This window comes from Pan troglodytes, chromosome 3 (assembly GCF_028858775.2).
Source record: "Pan troglodytes isolate AG18354 chromosome 3, NHGRI_mPanTro3-v2.0_pri, whole genome shotgun sequence".
In the NCBI taxonomy this organism is placed as follows: Eukaryota; Metazoa; Chordata; class Mammalia; order Primates; family Hominidae; genus Pan; species Pan troglodytes.
Genome location: NC_072401.2, coordinates 16,671,523 through 16,691,519, shown reverse-complemented (window position 1 = coordinate 16,691,519; position 19,997 = coordinate 16,671,523). Strand labels below are relative to the sequence as shown.

At 36.3% G+C, this 19,997-nt stretch overlaps 1 protein-coding gene across 4 annotated transcripts in view; it reads left to right on the top strand.

The window, feature by feature from the left end:
- Positions 1-19,997, top strand: part of TAPT1 (transmembrane anterior posterior transformation 1) — a 66,203-nt gene that overhangs the window by 24,731 nt on the left and 21,475 nt on the right. For all 4 annotated transcript variants that reach the window (XM_016951383.4, XM_003950291.5, XM_054682794.2 and 1 more), the window contains 5 exons: positions 210-328; positions 11,284-11,446; positions 14,448-14,583; positions 15,923-16,020; positions 16,197-16,266. In XM_016951383.4, the coding sequence (XP_016806872.1) occupies positions 213-328; positions 11,284-11,446; positions 14,448-14,583; positions 15,923-16,020; positions 16,197-16,266 (583 nt within the window). In that variant the 5' untranslated portion in view covers positions 210-212. The remainder of the gene's footprint in view (positions 1-209; positions 329-11,283; positions 11,447-14,447; positions 14,584-15,922; positions 16,021-16,196; positions 16,267-19,997) is intronic.

Sequence of the window (19,997 nt, the reverse complement as noted above, 5' to 3'; positions counted from 1 at the left end):
GTAATTTCTTTTGTGAGTCGTAAACCAAAGGCTCTGAGGAAGCACAGACTCACTCTTTGAAGAGTAGAACTATTAATTTGTTATTCCCAGGGCTAAGTTTTAAGAAATTAATTTTTTATAATGTTTAGAAATTCTGGTTGTTTGGAATTTTCATCTACAAGTATTTAAAAAAAATTTTTTTTTTTTCTTCTCTCCTTGTTAAAATTCAGCTGATGGTTTTTGGAATCTTTCTGTGCCTGGATGCGTTTTTGTATGTGTTCACCCTGCTTCCTTTAAGAGTTTTCCTGGCACTATTCAGGCTCCTCACTTTGCCTTGCTATGGCTTAAGGTAAGTTTAAGATCATTAACTATTGTAAATGTATAGTATTTCATTATTTTTAATACTTGTAGTGGTTGCAGAGTAAGGATAATTCATACAGTTTCATCCACACTTTGGCCCTTCATGCATAAACTGTTTACCTTTTTAATGGATATTATATAATATGTTTATATAATATTATGCTTTTTATATGCTTATTTTTTTCCAGAATTGTTTTGAACCGAAACTTTGCTTTAGCCGGTAAAATAATGTTAATGCTGGAGGCTTTGTAGCAGTGTAGAAAGGACCCGGGTCTGAAAGTCAAAGACCTACTTATCACGTTCTTAACTCACCTGGGCCTTTATTTCCCCAAAGTCCTTGGGCCTCGTAGGCATCATCTGTAGAAAGGACAGGGTTCTAGGCTGGAGTGGAAAAGGAATCTCCTCAGGAGCTCTTACTGCAAGGGTTCCTCCTCCATTTCATTTGAGAATCATTGTAATGATCTGTGGAGCCTTAGTTACTGGTTATGGACGAGACTGATTTGTGAGAGTGGAAAAACTCTGGAAGACCATTGTCCCCATGGGGAAGATCAGAGAGCCCGACCCGACATTGATTAGCTTGTGAGCTGTGCACAACAGCCTGACTTCTCTAAGTGTGCTTCCCCATCAGCAAAAAGGGGGTATTGAGAGCTCAGCATCTTTTACCACAAAGATTGGAAGATGTAAAAAAAATACCCAGCATAGTACCTGGCTCATAGTAGACCAGAACAGATAATCTGTTTTCTTCTTTTTCTTCTCTACCAAAACTAAGAATAGTAAGGTGAAGATGTTAAGCTTACATGAAGCTTAATGCTTTATTGGTCTTGAGGTTAAAAGCAAGTTTGGCTTTTACGGTTTTCTTTCTTTGGACAATTATGCCAGTGTGTCTCCACTCTGTATATAGTCACTCGTCACAGCATTTTTATTTAGTTCTTAGCATAGATGTCGAGGTTACATTTCTGACATGCATCACTTTTCTACATACATTTCATGCTGGAAAAGTTCTAAAATGCTAAAATGGACAATAATTTGTGAGACTTCATTGAACTATGGTGACTGTTCCATGGTGTATAAAATATATAATTAATAAAATAATTTAACCGTAGCAGTTGAGTTAAAAATTAGTGGTCGATATACACATTTATATGGTTTGTTTTTTTAAAAGACTGAAGCCATGAAAGGTTCTTTTTTAAAGTAGTAAATGAGCGTATACTTGATATTTAGTAACACATACAGTCTTTTTAAAAATAAGACTTAATCAGTTTTGATAGAAATTCCTCCCAGTATAAATTGGAATAATTATTATGATGATCACATTATAAAAGGATTTAAAATGCTTGTTTTGCAAGATTACATGGAATAAAACAATTATAAAAATTCAGCTCCTGTCATTGTTATATGCTATATTCTGTAACTTACTTGCCTTCCAGGATAACAGTGAATTAGTGTTACATATTTTATTAATCACAAGTTAATCAAATGGGAAGGTAGTTTTAGAAATTTAGTTATTTGCTTTAAGGCATTTCTAGTACATCCTTTTTTCTTTTGGGAGAAGTTTTAAGAAGGCCTTATTATTAACAAGCCTTTTTAAAGGCATTTGTAGCGTGATGCATTAATACTAACAAAACCTAACCACAATAAACTATTTTCTTTTATCACTACTGGGAGCTTCATGATATGGCATTTTAGTTCATTTTCAGAAGACCCAAATACAATCTAATAGAACATTACCAAATATACATCTTTATTTGGAACGGGATAAAGCGAATAGAAACATGGAAATTTAGATAAAGTCAGGTGAAACACATGACATAAAATTACTAATATTGCTGGATGTGGTGGCTCATGCCTGTAATCTCAGCACTTTGGGAGGCCAAGGTAGGAGGATCGCTAGAGGCCAGGAGTTCAAGACCAGCCTGGGCAACATAGTAAGAACTTGTCTCTACAAAAAATTTTAAAAATTAGCCAGACATGGTGGCACATGTCTGTGGTCCCAGCTACACCAGAGGCTGAGAGGTTGGAGAATCACTTGACCCTGAGAAGTCAAGGCTGCCGTGAGCCATGATTATGCCACTGCACTCCAGCCTGGGTGATGAGTGAGACCCTGTCTCAAGTAAAGAAAGAAAATAACTAATACTATGTAGGGCTTTTCACATCTACATTATGAGCTGCATTACTTTTTAGTTATTCTTTGATCAACAGTGTGCGTCAGGTGCGTGTTCTAGCCATCTTTATGTGGATGGCTTTTAAAGACATGTCATGTTCTTAGTGGCTGTTGGCACAATGTGGTAAAACATTAAAATGATAGATAAGCTAATGACTATATTCCTTCTGGAGTGGTCCCTTCCTTGGGCATTGGTTAGCACACGTATGAGGTATACTAAGTAACAGTGGTGATTTGCCAGTGATCCCAAGGGTCTCTCTTCGGGGACAGTTGTTTGAAGTTCCACCTTGTTATATTGTACAGGCATCTAAAACTGTGTTGCACTCAAGTTCATTTCTGTGTAGCCCCTGTTACGTGGGGGTACAGGGCACATAAAATAGCATTAGAAGAGTCTTTTCTAGACCAGCACGGTGGTTCACACCTGTCATCCTAGAACTTTGGGAGGCCGAGGTGGGAGGGTAGCTTGAGGCCAGGAGTTAAGACTAGCCTGGGCAACATAGCGAGACCCTGTCTCAACAAAAAATAAAAAATTAGCCAGGTGTGGTGGCACATACATGTAGTCCCAGCTACTTGGGAGGCTGAGGTAGGAGGATTCCTTGAGCCCAGGAATTCGAGGCTGCAGTAAGCTGTGATTGCAAAACTGCATTCCATCCTGGTTGACAGAGCAAGACTGTCTCTTTAAAAAAAAAAAAAAAAAAAAAAATCTTAAAGTGTTTGTTCTAAAAACTAAAAGATGTTGCAGGGAACTGGGAAATCTTAAATCCTCTGCCAGTATTTACTTTTACTAGTGGTTAATGATCCCTACCTCTAACCTTTTTTAGATATTTTAAGATTTTTTGTAGTGCATAAGATGATTGCTTTCTTACATTAGTTTGAAATACTTTGAATCTAAATTAATTTGAGTATCATTTGAAAATAAGATGTTTTCTATTTTCAAAGTTTTATAGCTAAAATGACACTAGAGGGCAGCCTGTTACACACGACATTTAAGACTCCATTGAGGATTTCCCCTGCAAACACTTCTTACTATTTCTGCTTTGGATTAACTGAAAAATTAATTTCATGCTATCACTAATAAATACTTATATGTATAAAAACATGAAATGCAGTTAAAATTATATAACTGTTTCAGCAATTTTAAATGATAGGAGTTTAAATGAAACTTAAATTTTCATTTAAATTTTAAATGAAACGGAGTTCAGGCAATTATAAAAGCTTTGAGGATAGGCCAGGTTACACAGAATATGAAAATCCTGCCTAATGTCTTAGTGCCTTAAGTATGGTTTATCAAAATTGAGTAATTTGTGCTTACAGTAATATAGGCTGCAATTTTTGTTTCTTTGAGCAATTTAGAAAATATCTCTTTGAGCATTATTTTTAAAGTCACAAAACTTGAAATATTTGATAAGGTAAAAGTTACATAAACCAAGCTATTGTTAATATTAAGTCTAAGACCTTTCAAATATTTTGGAATATAAAAATACTTTTTAGGTTTACCAAATGATTATTTAGAAATAGCCAGATTTTGCCTTCTGACAGCTTTTATTCCTGTGTTTTCTACTTTCATTAAAGATTATTCGATTTGTCTTGCCTGTAGTGATGTCATGTTCCATCCTTTTCAGCAAGCAAAAAGTGCTCTTTCCTTCAATCTGACTTTATTTTTTTCAAAGAAATAAGAAGAAGTGAAATAGACTGGCAAAGAAGTTGATTGCAATTTTTTAAGTAATGTTTTCTTTTTTCACTCTCCTGTATTTCAATCTTCTTTCTGTAAAAACTTACTGTCTTCCTAGTCTCTTTGTTCTTTGAAATTGTTTTCACAAAAGGGAGGAAACAGTCCATTTGTCAAATTAATCACAATGCTGACTTGAAAACAGTAACTCTTTGCAGACTCTAGAACTGTTTGGTTCAGTATCACATCAATAATGTAAATTATTGCCTTCTTTTTATATTTGAGATCAGTGTTCTCACCTCATCTGTTTGCAGATTTACATCTTGTACAGCATTTGTGAGAAGCTTTTTAAAGCACATAGACCCCCGTGTTCTCTGCTTCATAACTTAATATTTGAACCTATTTCTAGATCTTCTGCAGACTTGCCATGGTTTTTGACTTAAGTAAAATAAAGACCCTGTCCCTTCACTAAGGCTGAGGACAAGGGTGGTTCTACAGTGCCTTAAGTAAACCCAGCCTTCATCATGATGGCTCATCCAGCAGGGTGTTTTGCTGGCTTTGACCCTGTTGTTTAAGTACTGTTCATTATGAGATGTTGGCAGGGTAATTATCTGCAGTCATATTTGTGTGTGGTGTTTGCCAAGGATGCACTCCCTCCCTAAAAGTTAATGTCTGTCCTCAGTGATCTCAAGAATACTTCATTGAAATAATTTCTGATGAATTAACAACCTTGAAAAATCTTTGCCCGCAAATGTTTTGTTGTAGACTTAAAAAAAAAATTAGAAAATGCATCTAAATTCTTTAAAAGCAGATTCACTTATGTATATCTTCCCTCTTTCCCAGATAAGAGTAGTGTCATTTTAGAAATCATTTGAGAAACTTCTTGAACGAGGATAATCTTTTTAATGATTCATGACATATAAAACAGAACTAAGTTTTGATTTATTATATGAAGTGTCTATTCCTTGGAAGAATGATAGAATTTTTTGTTTTTCAGAAAAGCAGACTGCTCTATATTATGTTAGAGGTACGAAACATCCTTTTCCCAAATTTGCTTGTAGAATTGAATGAAAAATAGCTAACTATGTACATTTGATTTACCTGGCATTTTTGTCAGCCCTCTATTCTCCTGAAATTTGTGACTTCGTTTTGTGCTTTAGAATTCTCAGTCACGTGAGTTAAAAGTTAAAGAAGATTGTAGAGAAAAATGATATAGCCTGGTACCAAGAATTGAGTTATTGTTGAAAAAACTTTACTGAAACATTTTAGAAAGTGATACATGAGTTGAACAGGCTTAAGTAATAAATGCCAGAGTGTTTTTTGGTTTTTGTTTTTTACTATTAGAGCAACTAAAATATGTGTGAGCAAATGTTCTGTCCCCTGGCCCGGCTTTAGGCATAACTCTCACATGAGGCTTCACAGGCTTTTATTTTTCTTGGTTGAAGAGGCAATAGTATCATTTTCTTTTGAGAGTTTATCCCATGGGAGAGCTCTTGTCTCCCAGAATTATGAATTTCAGATGCTTGAGAGTTTCCTAACCTTTTGAGTTTCCTTCGTATGCCTTACCTCTTTCGAAATAGTTCTGCCCAAGATTAACCTCACCTATATGTTATAATAGATTTTTCTCTTTTTAGACAAAATTAAGCCTTGATTTTGGCCTAAGTGATTGATGCCACCACTGTAGCACAAGTAGGGAGAGCTCTTGGTAACTTTCTCTGGGGAAACAAATATGCCTTTTACTTCCTTTTACCAGGGCTGATCTATGTGGCTTATTTGTTGAGAGCAATATATTTGTTATTAGAAAGTCTTCGTAACACCAGGTTTTATTGTCCCGTTTCCTCACCATGGAGCTCTAAGTAGCGTAGCAACATTACAACCTTCTCTCTTTCTTTCTCTCTTGTAAATCAGACCGAAGGGAGGAGCACTTTCACTTCCTTTATAGAATGGAATGTGGTGGCACAGGGACTCCTTGTGGTGAGTAAACCCTGATTTTTCCTTCTATACTCTTGGCCAAATTGACATTCATTAAATGCAAAAGTAAACAGGATAGGCAGACATAGCCATTAGGGGGTAGAAACATACTGAAGAAAATGTGGATCCCTGTCCTTTTTAAAATAGCATCTTTACTTGGTCTTAAAGCTTTGTCCACATTTCTTTGTGAAGGATTTGACTGTGATTTCACCTAACATGAAAATCCGCTCAAAAGTCATCTTTACACATGTTAGCTTAGACTTAGCAAATACTTCATCCCCAAACCCACAGAAATTGGCTGAGCTTAATTCCTTCCATATAAGCAATTTTTATTTTGCATTACTAAAATTGTGAACATAGCTTTATAAATAAGTTATTTTTTTCAGTATAGTTTGAAATTAAAGTTTAAGAAATGGTTTGAATCATTCCGTTTAAGTATTTATTTTTCTGTTACATATCAGTCAAACTGAAGATTTAAGATACTTAATTTTCTAATTCAGGAAAACATCTTGATTTCACTACTTTATTCCAGTTTACTTAAATTATAAAAGGATTTCACTTTCAAAAATAAAAACATATTATTTTGCATTTTTATTTCAGTAGTGCTTGTGTTTCTTCACTCTTTCAATTATACCACAAATGGCTGAAAATATTGAGAGAGAGCGAGAGATCTAGTCTATGTATTTTGTAATGAAATAACTCATGCTAATACTCTGGCATGTTTCAACACTGATTTGAAGTAACTATGCAGGGATTCTCCCATTTTTCTCGCTCATTTTTGGTGCCACATCTTCCTTCTTGATCTTTCTGTCCACTACTAGATTTTACTTTAATCATAGTTAGCATATTATCTTCCCCTAAAGAGGAAAAGGAAACAGCTTACCCTTGATCGTCTTTCTCTACTGTATAATTCAGTTTCTGTAAGTCTATGAGCCCTTTGAAACAACTAGAGATGCTCTAACTGGTAAATTGTACAATGTAAAATTGTACAGTTACCAGAAATACAATGGAAATGGAAATGTTTGTAAGAATAAAAAGTAAAATTTTAGAAATTTAGCTAATTTGGTTTCTGTAAGGGTGGTTTTACTAGAAATTTTTAAAAGAATTCTGTTTAAATGTCTTATGTTGAAAAGTGTTTAAGTTTTGTTAAATACCTGATGTAATATTACTTGTGTGATGACATACACCCAAACCTGCAAATTAGATTAGTGGGTTTTTCACTTTGCCCAACAGTATGTTTCACTTGTTTATGCTTTCATATGGGGTTTTCATCATTTGCAAGGTGAATTGCCAGTAACCACCACTTAGCCATTTATAAGAACTGTAGCATGAAAGTATTTTTCAAAAGCCAGTTCGGGGTTGAATGGCAGGGCCTTGGATAAGCTTCTTAGGGAGTTTGAAGTGCTTATCAGATAGTCATCTAAAAATATCCTGGCAGAGAAGGAACAAATAAACTGATTGGTTCAAGTTGTTTTAACCAGGTAAACTTATTTGTGAGGTTAGGTCTTTTCTTAGAAAGAGGCTGTGGTACATACAGCTGTGTTTTAAGAGGCCACCTTAGAAACAATTTTTTATTTTGGCAGCCTTTCTTTTTTATTAACAAGGACATTTATATGAAAACAAGACCCTTATCGGGCACGGTGGCTCAAGCCTGTAATCCCAGCACTTTGGGAGGCCAAGGCGGGTGGATCACCTGAGGTCAGGAGTTCAAGACCATCCTGGCCAACATGGTGAAACCCTGTCTGTACTAAAAATACAAAAAATAAGAAGAAGAAGAAGAAGAAGAAGAAGAAGAAGAAGAAGAAGACAGAAATCAAGACGCTTGTTTTTTAAAGGTTCTGCTTCTTGTATTCTTTATTTGAATAATATTCCTCCTGAAAATCACAGTCATTCCTGCAGCAACCAATTATGATGTTAGCAATGGATGGAACGCTTTCACCAGAGCAGGGGGTGCACAGAAAGCAGTGAATTCAATATGTGTATATCATATATATATCATAATAGTCCAGTTTTTTTTTTTTGCATTCATTTTTAGAAATACCAAATGATAGATAGGTTTGTTTTTTTGTACAGCAATTTATTGAGATGAGATTGCAGTACTGTGATAAAGTATCCAGTGTAAAATTTTACAGAAAGATAGTAGGTTCTGAGTTGTTGATTCCTGCAAGTTTAGAAGTTCTGTTTTAAAAAGTCTAGAGTGCACATGGTTCTGAAGAGCATGCCTTCTGGAGCCAGGTTGCCAAGTTTCCATCCCTGCTGCACCGTGTGGGAACTTAATCACTGTACAACCACAGGCATGTTCCTGACTGTCCCTTGGCTCATTTGTAAAACCAAGATGATTAAATAAATAGGATTATTGTGAACACTGAAAGGAATATATGTGGAGTGTCTAGAACAGTGCTTGCCACGTAGTAACTGAATTGTAGCATTAGGTGTTTCTACAACTTTTCTTTGTTAATTTATCAGCTTGGTTCAAAAAGTGTGGTATTATATCATTTTGGGATATGTGTTTCCAATGTTTGGTAGATCTAATTTCTAACTATGGCTTGTATTAAATATACTATTCCTTCATTGATATACTAACAACATTGTTCTTTGATTCAAAATATGTATATAAAGAAACACAATTGGATATATACTTAAAAGCCCTTTGTCTCTTAAATAAAATTGCTCTGACTGAGATCACTCAACTAAGTAGATGCCATCTAATACGAAAAGCTCTAAGTATAGTTTTCTACTTTAATTAGTTATCAAAATTATTTTCATAATTAACACAAATTAATACTACCCTACTTTTAGCTCGTATCATTTTCTTTAATTTATAAACATGACTTACAGTCTTTAAACACAAAAGCCCATGACTGTTGATGATGTGTGACTTTCAGTATATGCTGAGCTGTGCTACACTTCTGAGTGGGGGCTGGTGGCTCACGTTTGTTCCCTGCTGCCCAAGTGGACAGTCACACCAAGGCCAGGAGCTCACAAGTGTTCAAAACGTCTCCTCTTCTCAGTGTTTGAATGAGAAATATGTTTAAGTGATCAAGATCCAATTCTTGGCAGATATAATAGGTCTTCCATTTTCAGTCTTGTAGGGATAAGGGCAGGAAATTATCTTGATATTCAGGTAGCCCTTGGCAGAGATCTGTGCTCTGGGCTGGTTGGTTGGGAGTCAGGAGATGAAGGACATTCTTTGTTCCCTGAGGAGAAAAAGGTCTCTCTTTCTCTCTGTGGGAGAAAGAGGAACATCATTGGATAAAAGAAAGTCATGGTGAAAAAGAAATAATGATAGAGATTGATCAACTTTGTCCTTGATGCAATCTTTCCTGAAGCCTTAACTTCAACTGCTAAGAGTAGTTTTACTTGGCTTTTCATACCCATCTTAAGTCATGTGATCTGACTTAGACACATTCTGACCTCTCTCTTATTTAGGCTCATTGGTCCAGCCCAGTGTATTTCCAGCCACCTTTAGCCCTTCATGAACAGTCTTCACAGAATTTGTCTGCTTTCAGAATTTCTGCAGTATCTTAGATTCTGTCTGTAAATAGATCAGCCAAATTAATATCTAACCGAAAACATCATACAGTGCACATTGTAGAAAACAAGAATGAGTTTCTGTAACAACTGCTCACAGAATTGGTAGAGCATCATTGTGACCTTATAAAGCAATGTTTCAAGTAACAGTTTGGAAGATTTACAAATTCCTTCTTAAACTCCACAAAGATCTTTGGAGGAAAAGCATTAGGAAAGAGCTCTGGAGAATATGTAGCCAAGGAATATCAAATACATAGGTGACTCAGATGGCCAATGGCCATTTAGAAAATGAGCCCACCCCTGTATTGTTGCTTAGAACATTGTCACAATTGGTGGAAATGAAGAGATTCTGCAGCTCCTAAAAAAAAGTACTCGGGCCGTTTTATTGATTGCACTATGCATAAAAGCTGCCAAAACAAGAGACAGCATTTTCTGTCCTGAGGAATCAGCCTGCGACAGGCAAAGAAAACGTATCTTTCCCATTCTTGTCACAAGAATTTTAAATCCAGTGGAAGAAATCTTAAATTTCTTCTTTTCTAATGTATTTTTTGCTCTGTCTTGTTAAGATGGTTCCTTTCACAATTTAGGTTTAGCTCCTTTTACTCTAACCTCAGAAGTAAGGAGTGATTCTTCTGCTCATATTAATTATGAAAAAAATATTTCAACTGACGTCACAGAGGTCTAACATTCGTAATACAAAAGCTGTCCTATAAACCAGTACAAGAAAGATAGGGAGTGTTCATATGAAATATAAATAACTGTTAAATATGTGGAAAGATGTTTAGTTTCCTAATGATAGAAATTAATGGTGAAACTACACTGTGTACGATTTTCCATCAGTGAGACTGGCAAAGATCCAAAAGTTGATCAAACACTGTATCAGTGCCCTGGGCTACAGGCTTTCTCATGACATCGCTAGTTGAGGTATAAACTGTACCCAGTACAGTGGGCAGTTCAGCTGTTTCTATCAAAATTTCAAGTGAATATAACCTTGGAATTCCAATTTCAGGAATTTATCCTACAGATACACTTTCATATATGTGACATGGCATGTAAATTGCATCATGGCTCATAATTGCAAAAGACTAGAAATCTGTCAGTTATACGTTAAATAAATTATGGTTCATCCACATAGTGGAACACTATGCTGCCAAAAAAGTATGAACTCCTGATGAACTTATATGGAATATCATGCCGTTAAATAAAGTACAAAATGCAGAGCAGTATGCATAGAATGTAGCATTGTGTGAAAAGGGCTGATCCAGCAGGCTACGTGCAGGGATTCATGATTAGGTTAAAAGCTTATGCCATAATGGTGGAAATCTGTTGCTGGAAAGCACCCTATCAGTAGATACCTGCCCTCTGTGTTCATTTGTTAAGATTGCCAACATCTAGTAGTAATTCTGAAAATCTTTATATTCTATACTTGGACAGAAAATTTTACACTGTCGAGTAGTCATTTAGTTTAACCTCCCTTGTTTGAAGTTTTTAAAAGATCAACATAATTCTTATTTTTACCTTTGTATGCCAGTGTATATCGAGTAAAGATTGTTGTTTTTGTGAGAACATACAGAGTAAAAATTATATTTTTATTACTTCTTGTATGTTTCAGGGACAGACGTTTGCTTCAGCCTGCCCAGGTGTGTGACATTTTGAAGGGTGTCATTTTGGTAATCTGCTATTTTATGATGCACTATGTTGACTACTCCATGATGTACCACCTGATAAGGGGGCAGTCCGTCATCAAGCTCTACATCATCTACAACATGCTGGAGGTAAGGGCCTTGCTTACCCCACACAGGCCTGGCCAGGGCACTCAGCTTCAAGTCTTCAGTTCTGAAGGTACCTGAGAGTCAAGAATGCTCTACCGACTCTAGTTATGGTGCTTCTGGCCTTTACTGTGCTGTCATCACTTGGGGGCTCTTCTTAAACATGGATTCTGATTTAGGAGATCTAGGCTGGGTCTGGAGAATCTGCATTTCCAAGGCGGTGGGGCTCATGCTGCTGGTCTGGGACACACCTCTGGTGGCAAGCCTGCAGGCATGGCATGTCCTCATGTAGGCTGGGAAGATTCTTGCTGCCCAGACATTTTAGAACCAGTACCCCCTTGAGTATCCAAATTGTCAAGTGCTAGGGAAATTAGTTTCACAACTTCATTAGAAACCCATGCTAGAACTTTAAATTATGAAGTAAATGTTATGATTATGTATATGTTTGCTGTAAGAAATACACATTTTAAATTGCACATTTAAATTCAGATCTTTACATAGGGTAAATAAATATAAGTTCCCAATTTTTGTAAGTAATGTTTTTAGTACAATATGTCTCACTTCAAAGCATTCAGCATATGAAAATCTGCATTTATATAAAAAATAAGTTGAGCTGATATACATTCACTTTACAAAAAAATGCTTCACTTTATAAGCCAGATATTCACAAGTTTTTTAAATAGTAAGCTACCCTAAGTTATATAATAAACTTTGAAATTCAAATTGCAGGCCGGCACGGTGGCTCACACCTGTAATCCCAGCACTTGGGGAGGCTGAGGTGGGGCGGATGACCTGAGGTCAGGAGTCCAAGACCAGACTGGCCAACATGGTGAAACCCCGTCTCTACTAAAAATACAAAAATTAGCCGTGCCTGGTGGCGCGTGCCTGTAATCCCAGCTACTTGGGAGGCTGAGGTAGGAGAATCCCATGAACCCTGGAGGTGGAGGTTGTAGTGAGCTGAAATCGTCCCACTGCACCCCAGCCTGGGTAACACAGCGAGACTCCATCTCGGGGAAAAAAAAAAAAGAAATTCGAATTGCGTTTTTATATTTTATTTTGGGGGGGATACAATAAGGTCTATTTATCTTTCTAATTAGCCATGAAGAGATTTTTCCTAGTGAGAGGACAGATGGGGTGGGGGCTGCTGGCCTTTCTGCTCTGAAGCTGCATCGCTGTGGTAGACAAGGACTCTCCATCTCTTCACAGAAGCCATGGAGCTCTAGCCTTCCTGGTACCTCCTAAATTCAAGACCAAGATGTTTTAAAACCATACCCCAGCTACCTGATTCTAGGCTTGCTGCGCGTACACTTTGCCCCACCAAGTAGGTTGCCTAGGGGTGGATGGGGACAAAGTTTGTGAAACAGAATAGCTCATCTTGTTCTCCCTTCCTTCTCATAGAAAGAGCCTAGGCCTCATTCCCTGTTCCCCTCTGCTCTCTGCCTTGCTCTTTTCGCTGCTGCCCTACTAGTCTCTCCTTCGTAGGCTTTCCATCTTAGGACACTGGAAAGTGCGAGGGTTTCTCCCTGTCCCCTGACTTACAAAGCCCTCTCAAGGTAGTATTATTATTGTTACTAGAAAATAGGCCGAGAAAAAGGATCCATGAATTGCTGACTAAAATGATTTATATACGTATTCACATTGCAGACTATAATTGATGAGGTGGCTTAAACACAGTGGATGAGAGTGCATGCTCTGGAAGACGCAAACCACCTCTGACCAAATCCTAGTCCTTCCTTTATTACCTGTTATCCTGGACATAGTTACTGTTGCTGAATATCTCTAATCCTCAGTTTCTTATCTGTAAAGTGGAGATACTAGGGAGATTATGAGGATTAAATAGACTTCACATAGAAAGGGTTTAGCACAATATCAGGCCCATGGTAGGAGCTCCCTAAATGGTAGCTGTTATTCATTCAGCACATCTTTAGTTGGCACTTGCTGCATGCCAAGCATCTTAGACCCTGAAGACTCACAGGTGAACCAGCCTATTCTCATGGAGCTCATATTCTACAGGTGAGAGATAGACAATAAACAAGGAGGTATTAGGAAATGATATATCTTATGATGAAAAAGAACAGACTAAGGCAGTAGAGACCATAGGAGCCACAAGAGATTGGATGGTCTGGAAAAGGCCTCTGTTAGGATGTGGCATTCAAACTGAATCCTGAATATCATGCCCTCCTTTTCTCTCTTTTATGTGTCAATTTTTACCTGTTATACTGTATTCAAGGAGATTGTTACCTGAAAATGTGGTTAGGAAGTAAATTTGCATATTTTATTCCATATAATAAACCTCAAAAAAATAGTTACCATTATTTACAAATATTAGATATGAGTAGGTCAAATGATATATTTGTCCTAAATTTGAATCCTGAGTTTGAATTTAAAGTGCTAAAACCAGAGGAACCATGATTTTGATGTGCCCACCCCCTTTTTTTCTTTTTTTGGTTGAGTCAGAGTCGCGCTGTCACCCAGGCTGGAGTGTAGTGGCGCAATCTCGGCTCACTGCAAGCTCCACATCTCGGGTTCACGTCATTCTCCTGCCTCAGCCTCCCGAGTAGCTGGGTCTACAGGCGCCTGCCACCACGCCCGGCTAATTTTTTGTATTTTTAGTAGAGACGGCGTTTCACTGTGTTAGCCAGGATGGTCTCAATCTCCTGACCTCGTGATCCGCCCACCTCGGCCTCCCAAAGTGCTGGGATTACAGGCATGAGCCACGGTGCCCGGCCAGATGTGCCCACCCCTTTTATTTTTGCCACTATTTAAGACTTTCTTTGTTACAAACATAGCTAATTAGTCTAATTGAAATTCTATACATATTTTAGCAGTTACTATTTGTTAAAGAATAAAGAAATGTGAGTGAATAAGTAAACAAAGATCCTCACTCCTCTTTAGCTTGCCTTCTACTAGGATTTAAAACACAGATCTCCAGGATTTGAGCTATATCTCAATTTTATATATTTAAATGGAATATTAAGAAACATCTTACAAATAATTTTTTTTTTAGGTAGCTGATCGTCTGTTTTCATCTTTTGGACAAGACATATTAGATGCCCTCTATTGGACAGCAACAGAGCCTAAAGAAAGAAAAAGAGCCCACATTGGGGTGATTCCTCACTTTTTCATGGCTGTTCTCTATGTCTGTATCCTTATAGACCTACTGGAAATTTCCGACAGTTAATGCATAGTCTACCTTATTTTATTTGGTTAGCCATTTTATAGATTTAAAGATATATAGATAATGTATGTATCCTGAAGATTAATGTGAAATATCTGTGTTCTGTTGAGAAATTGATTGTCATAATAACTAACTAATTTAAGAGCCTCATGTGTGCATTACTCTTTGAGCTGCTGGAAAACAGTTCTGTTTGCAGTGTAACTGATTATAAGGAAGACTTTTATAATAAAAAGGCAGTGTATTTTTATACATACCTGATATAGATCTATATAATTTTTCGTACTTATGTTAGAATTTTTCTTGAAGTTATCTTTAAATCCAGGAATTCTTTTTTATGGGCTTAAAATGCATGGAATTTATCTAAAAGTGTAATGTGAAATTGGTTGGGAGGAGTTTTGGTGGTTTTATGTGTTTGTGTATTCTTCCCTGGCTTAAAGCTTTTCTATTGGAGAGTAAGTGCTTTACTGTATAAGCAGTGTACATGTTTGTGTGTACCCCTACATATTTATACACACATTCCTGCTCTTAAGTTCCATGTGAAGTCAGGACTCATTCACAAGAATGAGTGTTTTTTTTTTTCCTATCTCTGTAAGAGTGACACTTGAAAGAAATTGGGTTAATGCTTGGAAAGTTAAAGAACCAAGTTGGAAGATACCTGTGAGGGTAAAAGCTTGTTCCAGTTTTAATGGAGTAAAGCAGTTACCACTCTTAGATATAAATTAACTATTCTGTATGTAATACAAATATAATTCTGCAGTTTATGGATATCTTCAAAATGACATATGAAGAAGAATCTTAATTATCAGATATTTCCTACTGCCTTACATTCCACATTTCCTGAAGAATCAGGGAAGAAAGTCACTTCCAGAATTATATTTTGTGCTTTCTTTTTTAGAATGCAAATTATTTTAATTCAGAATGTGTATTTCTTAGTCTCTTCTTTCAGTATTTACCATAATTTATTCCATTTACTTAACAAACTTTTTTGAGGGCCTATTTCCTGAGCACTGTGCCAAGTGCCAGAGATACAGAAAGAACAAAACAACCCTGTTGCAAAGGATTCATGGGCTAAATAAATGAATGCATAGAGGTACATTTCCACTTTTGTTCGTTTCATGTGGATTGCACATATCCTGTCAAACTTATATCAACTATAGCTAATAGGGAAATTATGAAGATAATACAATACTTATTAAGACAATTTAGAAAAGAAAGCCATCTTTATTATTCACTTTCAAAATTTTATAGTATTATCAGTAATAATATGAAAGCAAATTTAAGTTTTTTCCTTGACCTTCTATTAGTTTTGCATGCAATTCTTATAATGGTTCAAGCAACAACTCTCAATGTAGCTTTTAACTCACACAACAAGTCTTTGCTTACTATCATGATGTCTAATAATGTAAGTATGAGATTTATCTTACATTTTTGAAGTTATACAGGCATTTCAGCTGCAATACTCTGGGCGGGATAAAATTCTTTGTTCTATATGTTGTTCTCCCGAAAGTTTTATAAGTAGCAAGTCCAGTTTTTAAACTGTTATAATCATAAAGATGTTATTTCTGTTTACTATTTCAGTTTGTTGAAATTAAAGGAAGTGTTTTCAAGAAGTTTGAAAAGAACAATCTCTTTCAAATGTCAAATAGCGGTATGTACAATTAGATTCTACTTGAAGTTCTGTGCAGTATTATTTTGCAGTTCATTCTGAAATCCTAATGGCACATTTTCTCTGGGCCACTCTTCAGCTTAAACTGTACCTTCTCTTATGCTATCAACATCTTTACTAGGTTTTCTTATTTTTGGTTACTGTAATCACAAGATGTTTGAGATAAAAAAATTAGAAACATTTGTGTAGCACCATACGCTACTTTGAGAAGCTTCTTAATAGTCTAGAAATTTCTCCGAAGTGGGTGGTATTTTTCCATTTTATAGATGTGAAAACTGAAACACAGAAAATAATTTGACTTCTCCACAGTCACATAGCTTCTAGGAGAACTATGTCTATAAATCTCAGATTGTCTCTAAGTCCTTAGCTTTTTTAGTTATTATTTAGTTATTATTTACTGCCTTCATTCTAATCCTAAAAAGTGTGAAGGCACAAAATTTTTGTGCCTGGAGTCATTGTCTTACATAGTTTTTGAAAGCCAGAGCCACATTGCGTGGTGGATCATGGAGCCCCCAAGAACAGTCCCAGGGGCTCTGCCAGGGAGTATGCTCAGAGTCAAAAGTGTTTTCACAAGAATATGAAGACATTATTCATCTCTTCTGCCATGGTGACATTTGCACAAGTCATGAAAAAATGGTGGTGTTTTAGCATGAATCCAGACAGATGTACAATAGAGAGGACCCCTAAAGGAACCTGGCTTGATGATGTCCTTGAGGAAGGAGGGGTGTGTTATGGGGAGGCCTGCAGTCTGGTCGTAGATAAGAGCACACATGGCTCATCCAAAGCAGCGCTTGTCAGACTTTTTGGTCCTGAGAACCCTTTTACACACTTTAAAAAGTATGATGATCAGCCAGGTGCAGTGGCTAACGCCTGTAATCCCAGCACATTGGGAGGCCGAGGCTGGTGGATCACCTGAGGTCAGGAGTTCAAGACCAGCCCGGCCAACATGGTAAAACCCCGTCTCTACTAAAAATAACAAAATTAGCTGGGTGTGGTGGCGGGTACCTGTAATCCTAGCTACTGGGGAGACTGAGGCAGGAGAATTGCTTGAACCTGGGAGGCGGAGGTTGCAGTGAGCCAAGATTGTACCAGAGCACTCCAGCCTGGGTGACTAGAGTGAAACGCTGTCTCAAAAAAAAAAAAATTATGATGATTCCAAAGGACTTTTATTTATATGGATTATGTCTCTCCCTATTCACCATATTCGAAATGAAAACTGAGAAATTTTAATAAAAATATTACATGCTTACAAAAATAACATTTCAGTAAAAAAGATATTTTATAAAACAAAATTTAGTGAGAGAGTTTCTCAACAAGTAATGCTGGAACAGTTGGATAAAGGTTAAAAAAAAAAGAACTTTGGCCCCTTCCCTGCCCAAGAAAATTAATTCATAGTGGTTCATAACCCTAAACATAAATGCTAAAGTTATAAAACTTCTAGAACAAAATATAGGAGAAAACATTCACAACCTTGGTCTAGGCAAACATTTTTGGAGACCACACAAAAAGTACTAAATGTAAAACAAAAGAGAGAAACTGGACTTCTTCAAAATTAAAATGTGTGATCATAAAACTTAAAAAGTGAAAAGGCCAGCCACAGTACTAAGAGAAAAGATTTGAGATGCATATATCTGACGATAGATTTTGTTTGTTTGTTTTCTGAATATATAACAAACTATACCAATCAATAATGAAAGGACAATCTAGTTTTAAAATGGGGAAAAGGCTTGAACAGACATTTCACAAAAGAAAATCTATAAATGCCCAATAAGGTCATGAAAAGCTGCTCAGCATTATTAGGGAAAATGTCACTGGAGAAAGATAAAGCCATAATGAGCACTGCACACCCTCCAGAGTGACTGCTCTTGTAGCCTGACAGTGCCACAAGTTAGGATATGGATTAACTGGCACTCACGCATCGATGGCGTGAGTGTAAAGTATTACAACTGCTGTTTTTGGCCATTTCTTATACAGTTAAATGTTCACCTGCCCTGTAATTCAGGAAATATATTTCCTCAGTAGGACTTGTTGCAAGAATTATTATGGCAGCTTTGTTCATACTAGCCAAAAACTGGAAACAACCCAAATAGCTATCAATAGGAAAATAAACAAACTGTATATCCATACCATAGAATACTACTTAGCAATTAAAGATAAAAGAATGAACTCCTAATATTGTCAGCTATGTAGGTCTCAGAAGCATTATGTTGAGCAGAAAAGCCAGACACAAAAGTGTACATGATGTATTATTTCATTTATATGAAGTTTATGATCAGACAAAATTCGTTTATGATGATAGGAATAAGAGGTTGGTTGTTGGGCATTTGGATTGACTAAGGGGACTCAAAGGAGCTTTCTGGATGATGGAACTTCTTTCTGTATTAAGGGCTTGGTGTCACAAGTTATGCATTGATCAGAACTCATCACATAAGGTACTTAAGATCTGTGCATTTCACTGTATGTAAATTTTACCTGTATATTAGACAAGGAAAATAATGGCATATGAATATGTTAAACAAGTTATAGGAGATTTGAAAACTAAGCAAGGAACAAAAAGAACAAATGGAAAACTTGAACATAAAGCCTAGATGATTCTATGAGGCCATGCTGGACCTGACTCTCAAGGCTCTGAGAAGCAGTTCATATTCTTGCTGCTTATTAATGTTCCTCACCTTTCAAGTGCAGACTGCCAAGTGTCATGAATTAGAAATGAAAGAGGAAGGAGGGAAGGTACTAAATTATAGAATACTTTGCTTCAGTAGTTAACCATAGAGTAAATTGATTCAACTGTAAGAATTTCGTTTGTTGTGGAAACCATGTTTTTTTAAAATTAATTCATATTAGTAACCTCCTTTGGGTAAGTGCTCTTTATAGAGCCTTAAACTAGACATGCAGATCTTAAGTTTTAAAGGTTTTCAATCCTTGTGTATAAAAGCTTCAAAATTATGAGGGGGAAATTGTGAATGTTTTTAACCTTATGGCCAGCATGTTGATGTAATTAATACCCCTTTTCATTTTTATAAACGGGTTCCCCAGAATTCCAACCTCTCAGCTTAGAAAGATTAGGTATTCAATATTTGAGTTTTAAGAAAACTCTGGGAAAAAAAATGATATAATGATCAGGTATGCATATCAGTCTACAAGAAATTTGGACTTTATTTTGGCTTAAAATGGTTACTACTTAGCACCAAAAAAAAATTACTTTTTGCTGTAAGCAAAGTAGCTCATGTTACAATGCAAGGTGGTCTGCATTGTACCCTTTAAGAGTTTTATAAGAAATTAACTTTACCCTAAGGCAGATTTTAAGACCCTTCTCAAGTAAGAAAAAAAATATTCTAGGCAACGTTCAGCTATTAAAATGGAAAGATCAGGAGTCACCAAGAGGTGCTTTTTACTCTTCATATGAATATGTTGCTTTCTTCATATGCTTCAGTAGTAGCTACTTAATGAGAGCCAGTCAGGAGGGATACTCATATCGGCTATTTTTTTCTTATGAATTTTCCTATGAATTTTTTCTCCATCAGAATTTGAGTTGCCAGATATGTAGTGTAAGGTTCAGTCCTTCATGCTGGTTTAATATAGAAGACTTCATGGAGAAATCTGAGAGTAATTTTACCCCTTTCAGTGGTAGCTCACTGTATATTTTCTTTGGAGGAATTGCCTGAGGACATGTGAAAAGTAGTTTAGTTAACAAAACCAGATTTTTAACAAAT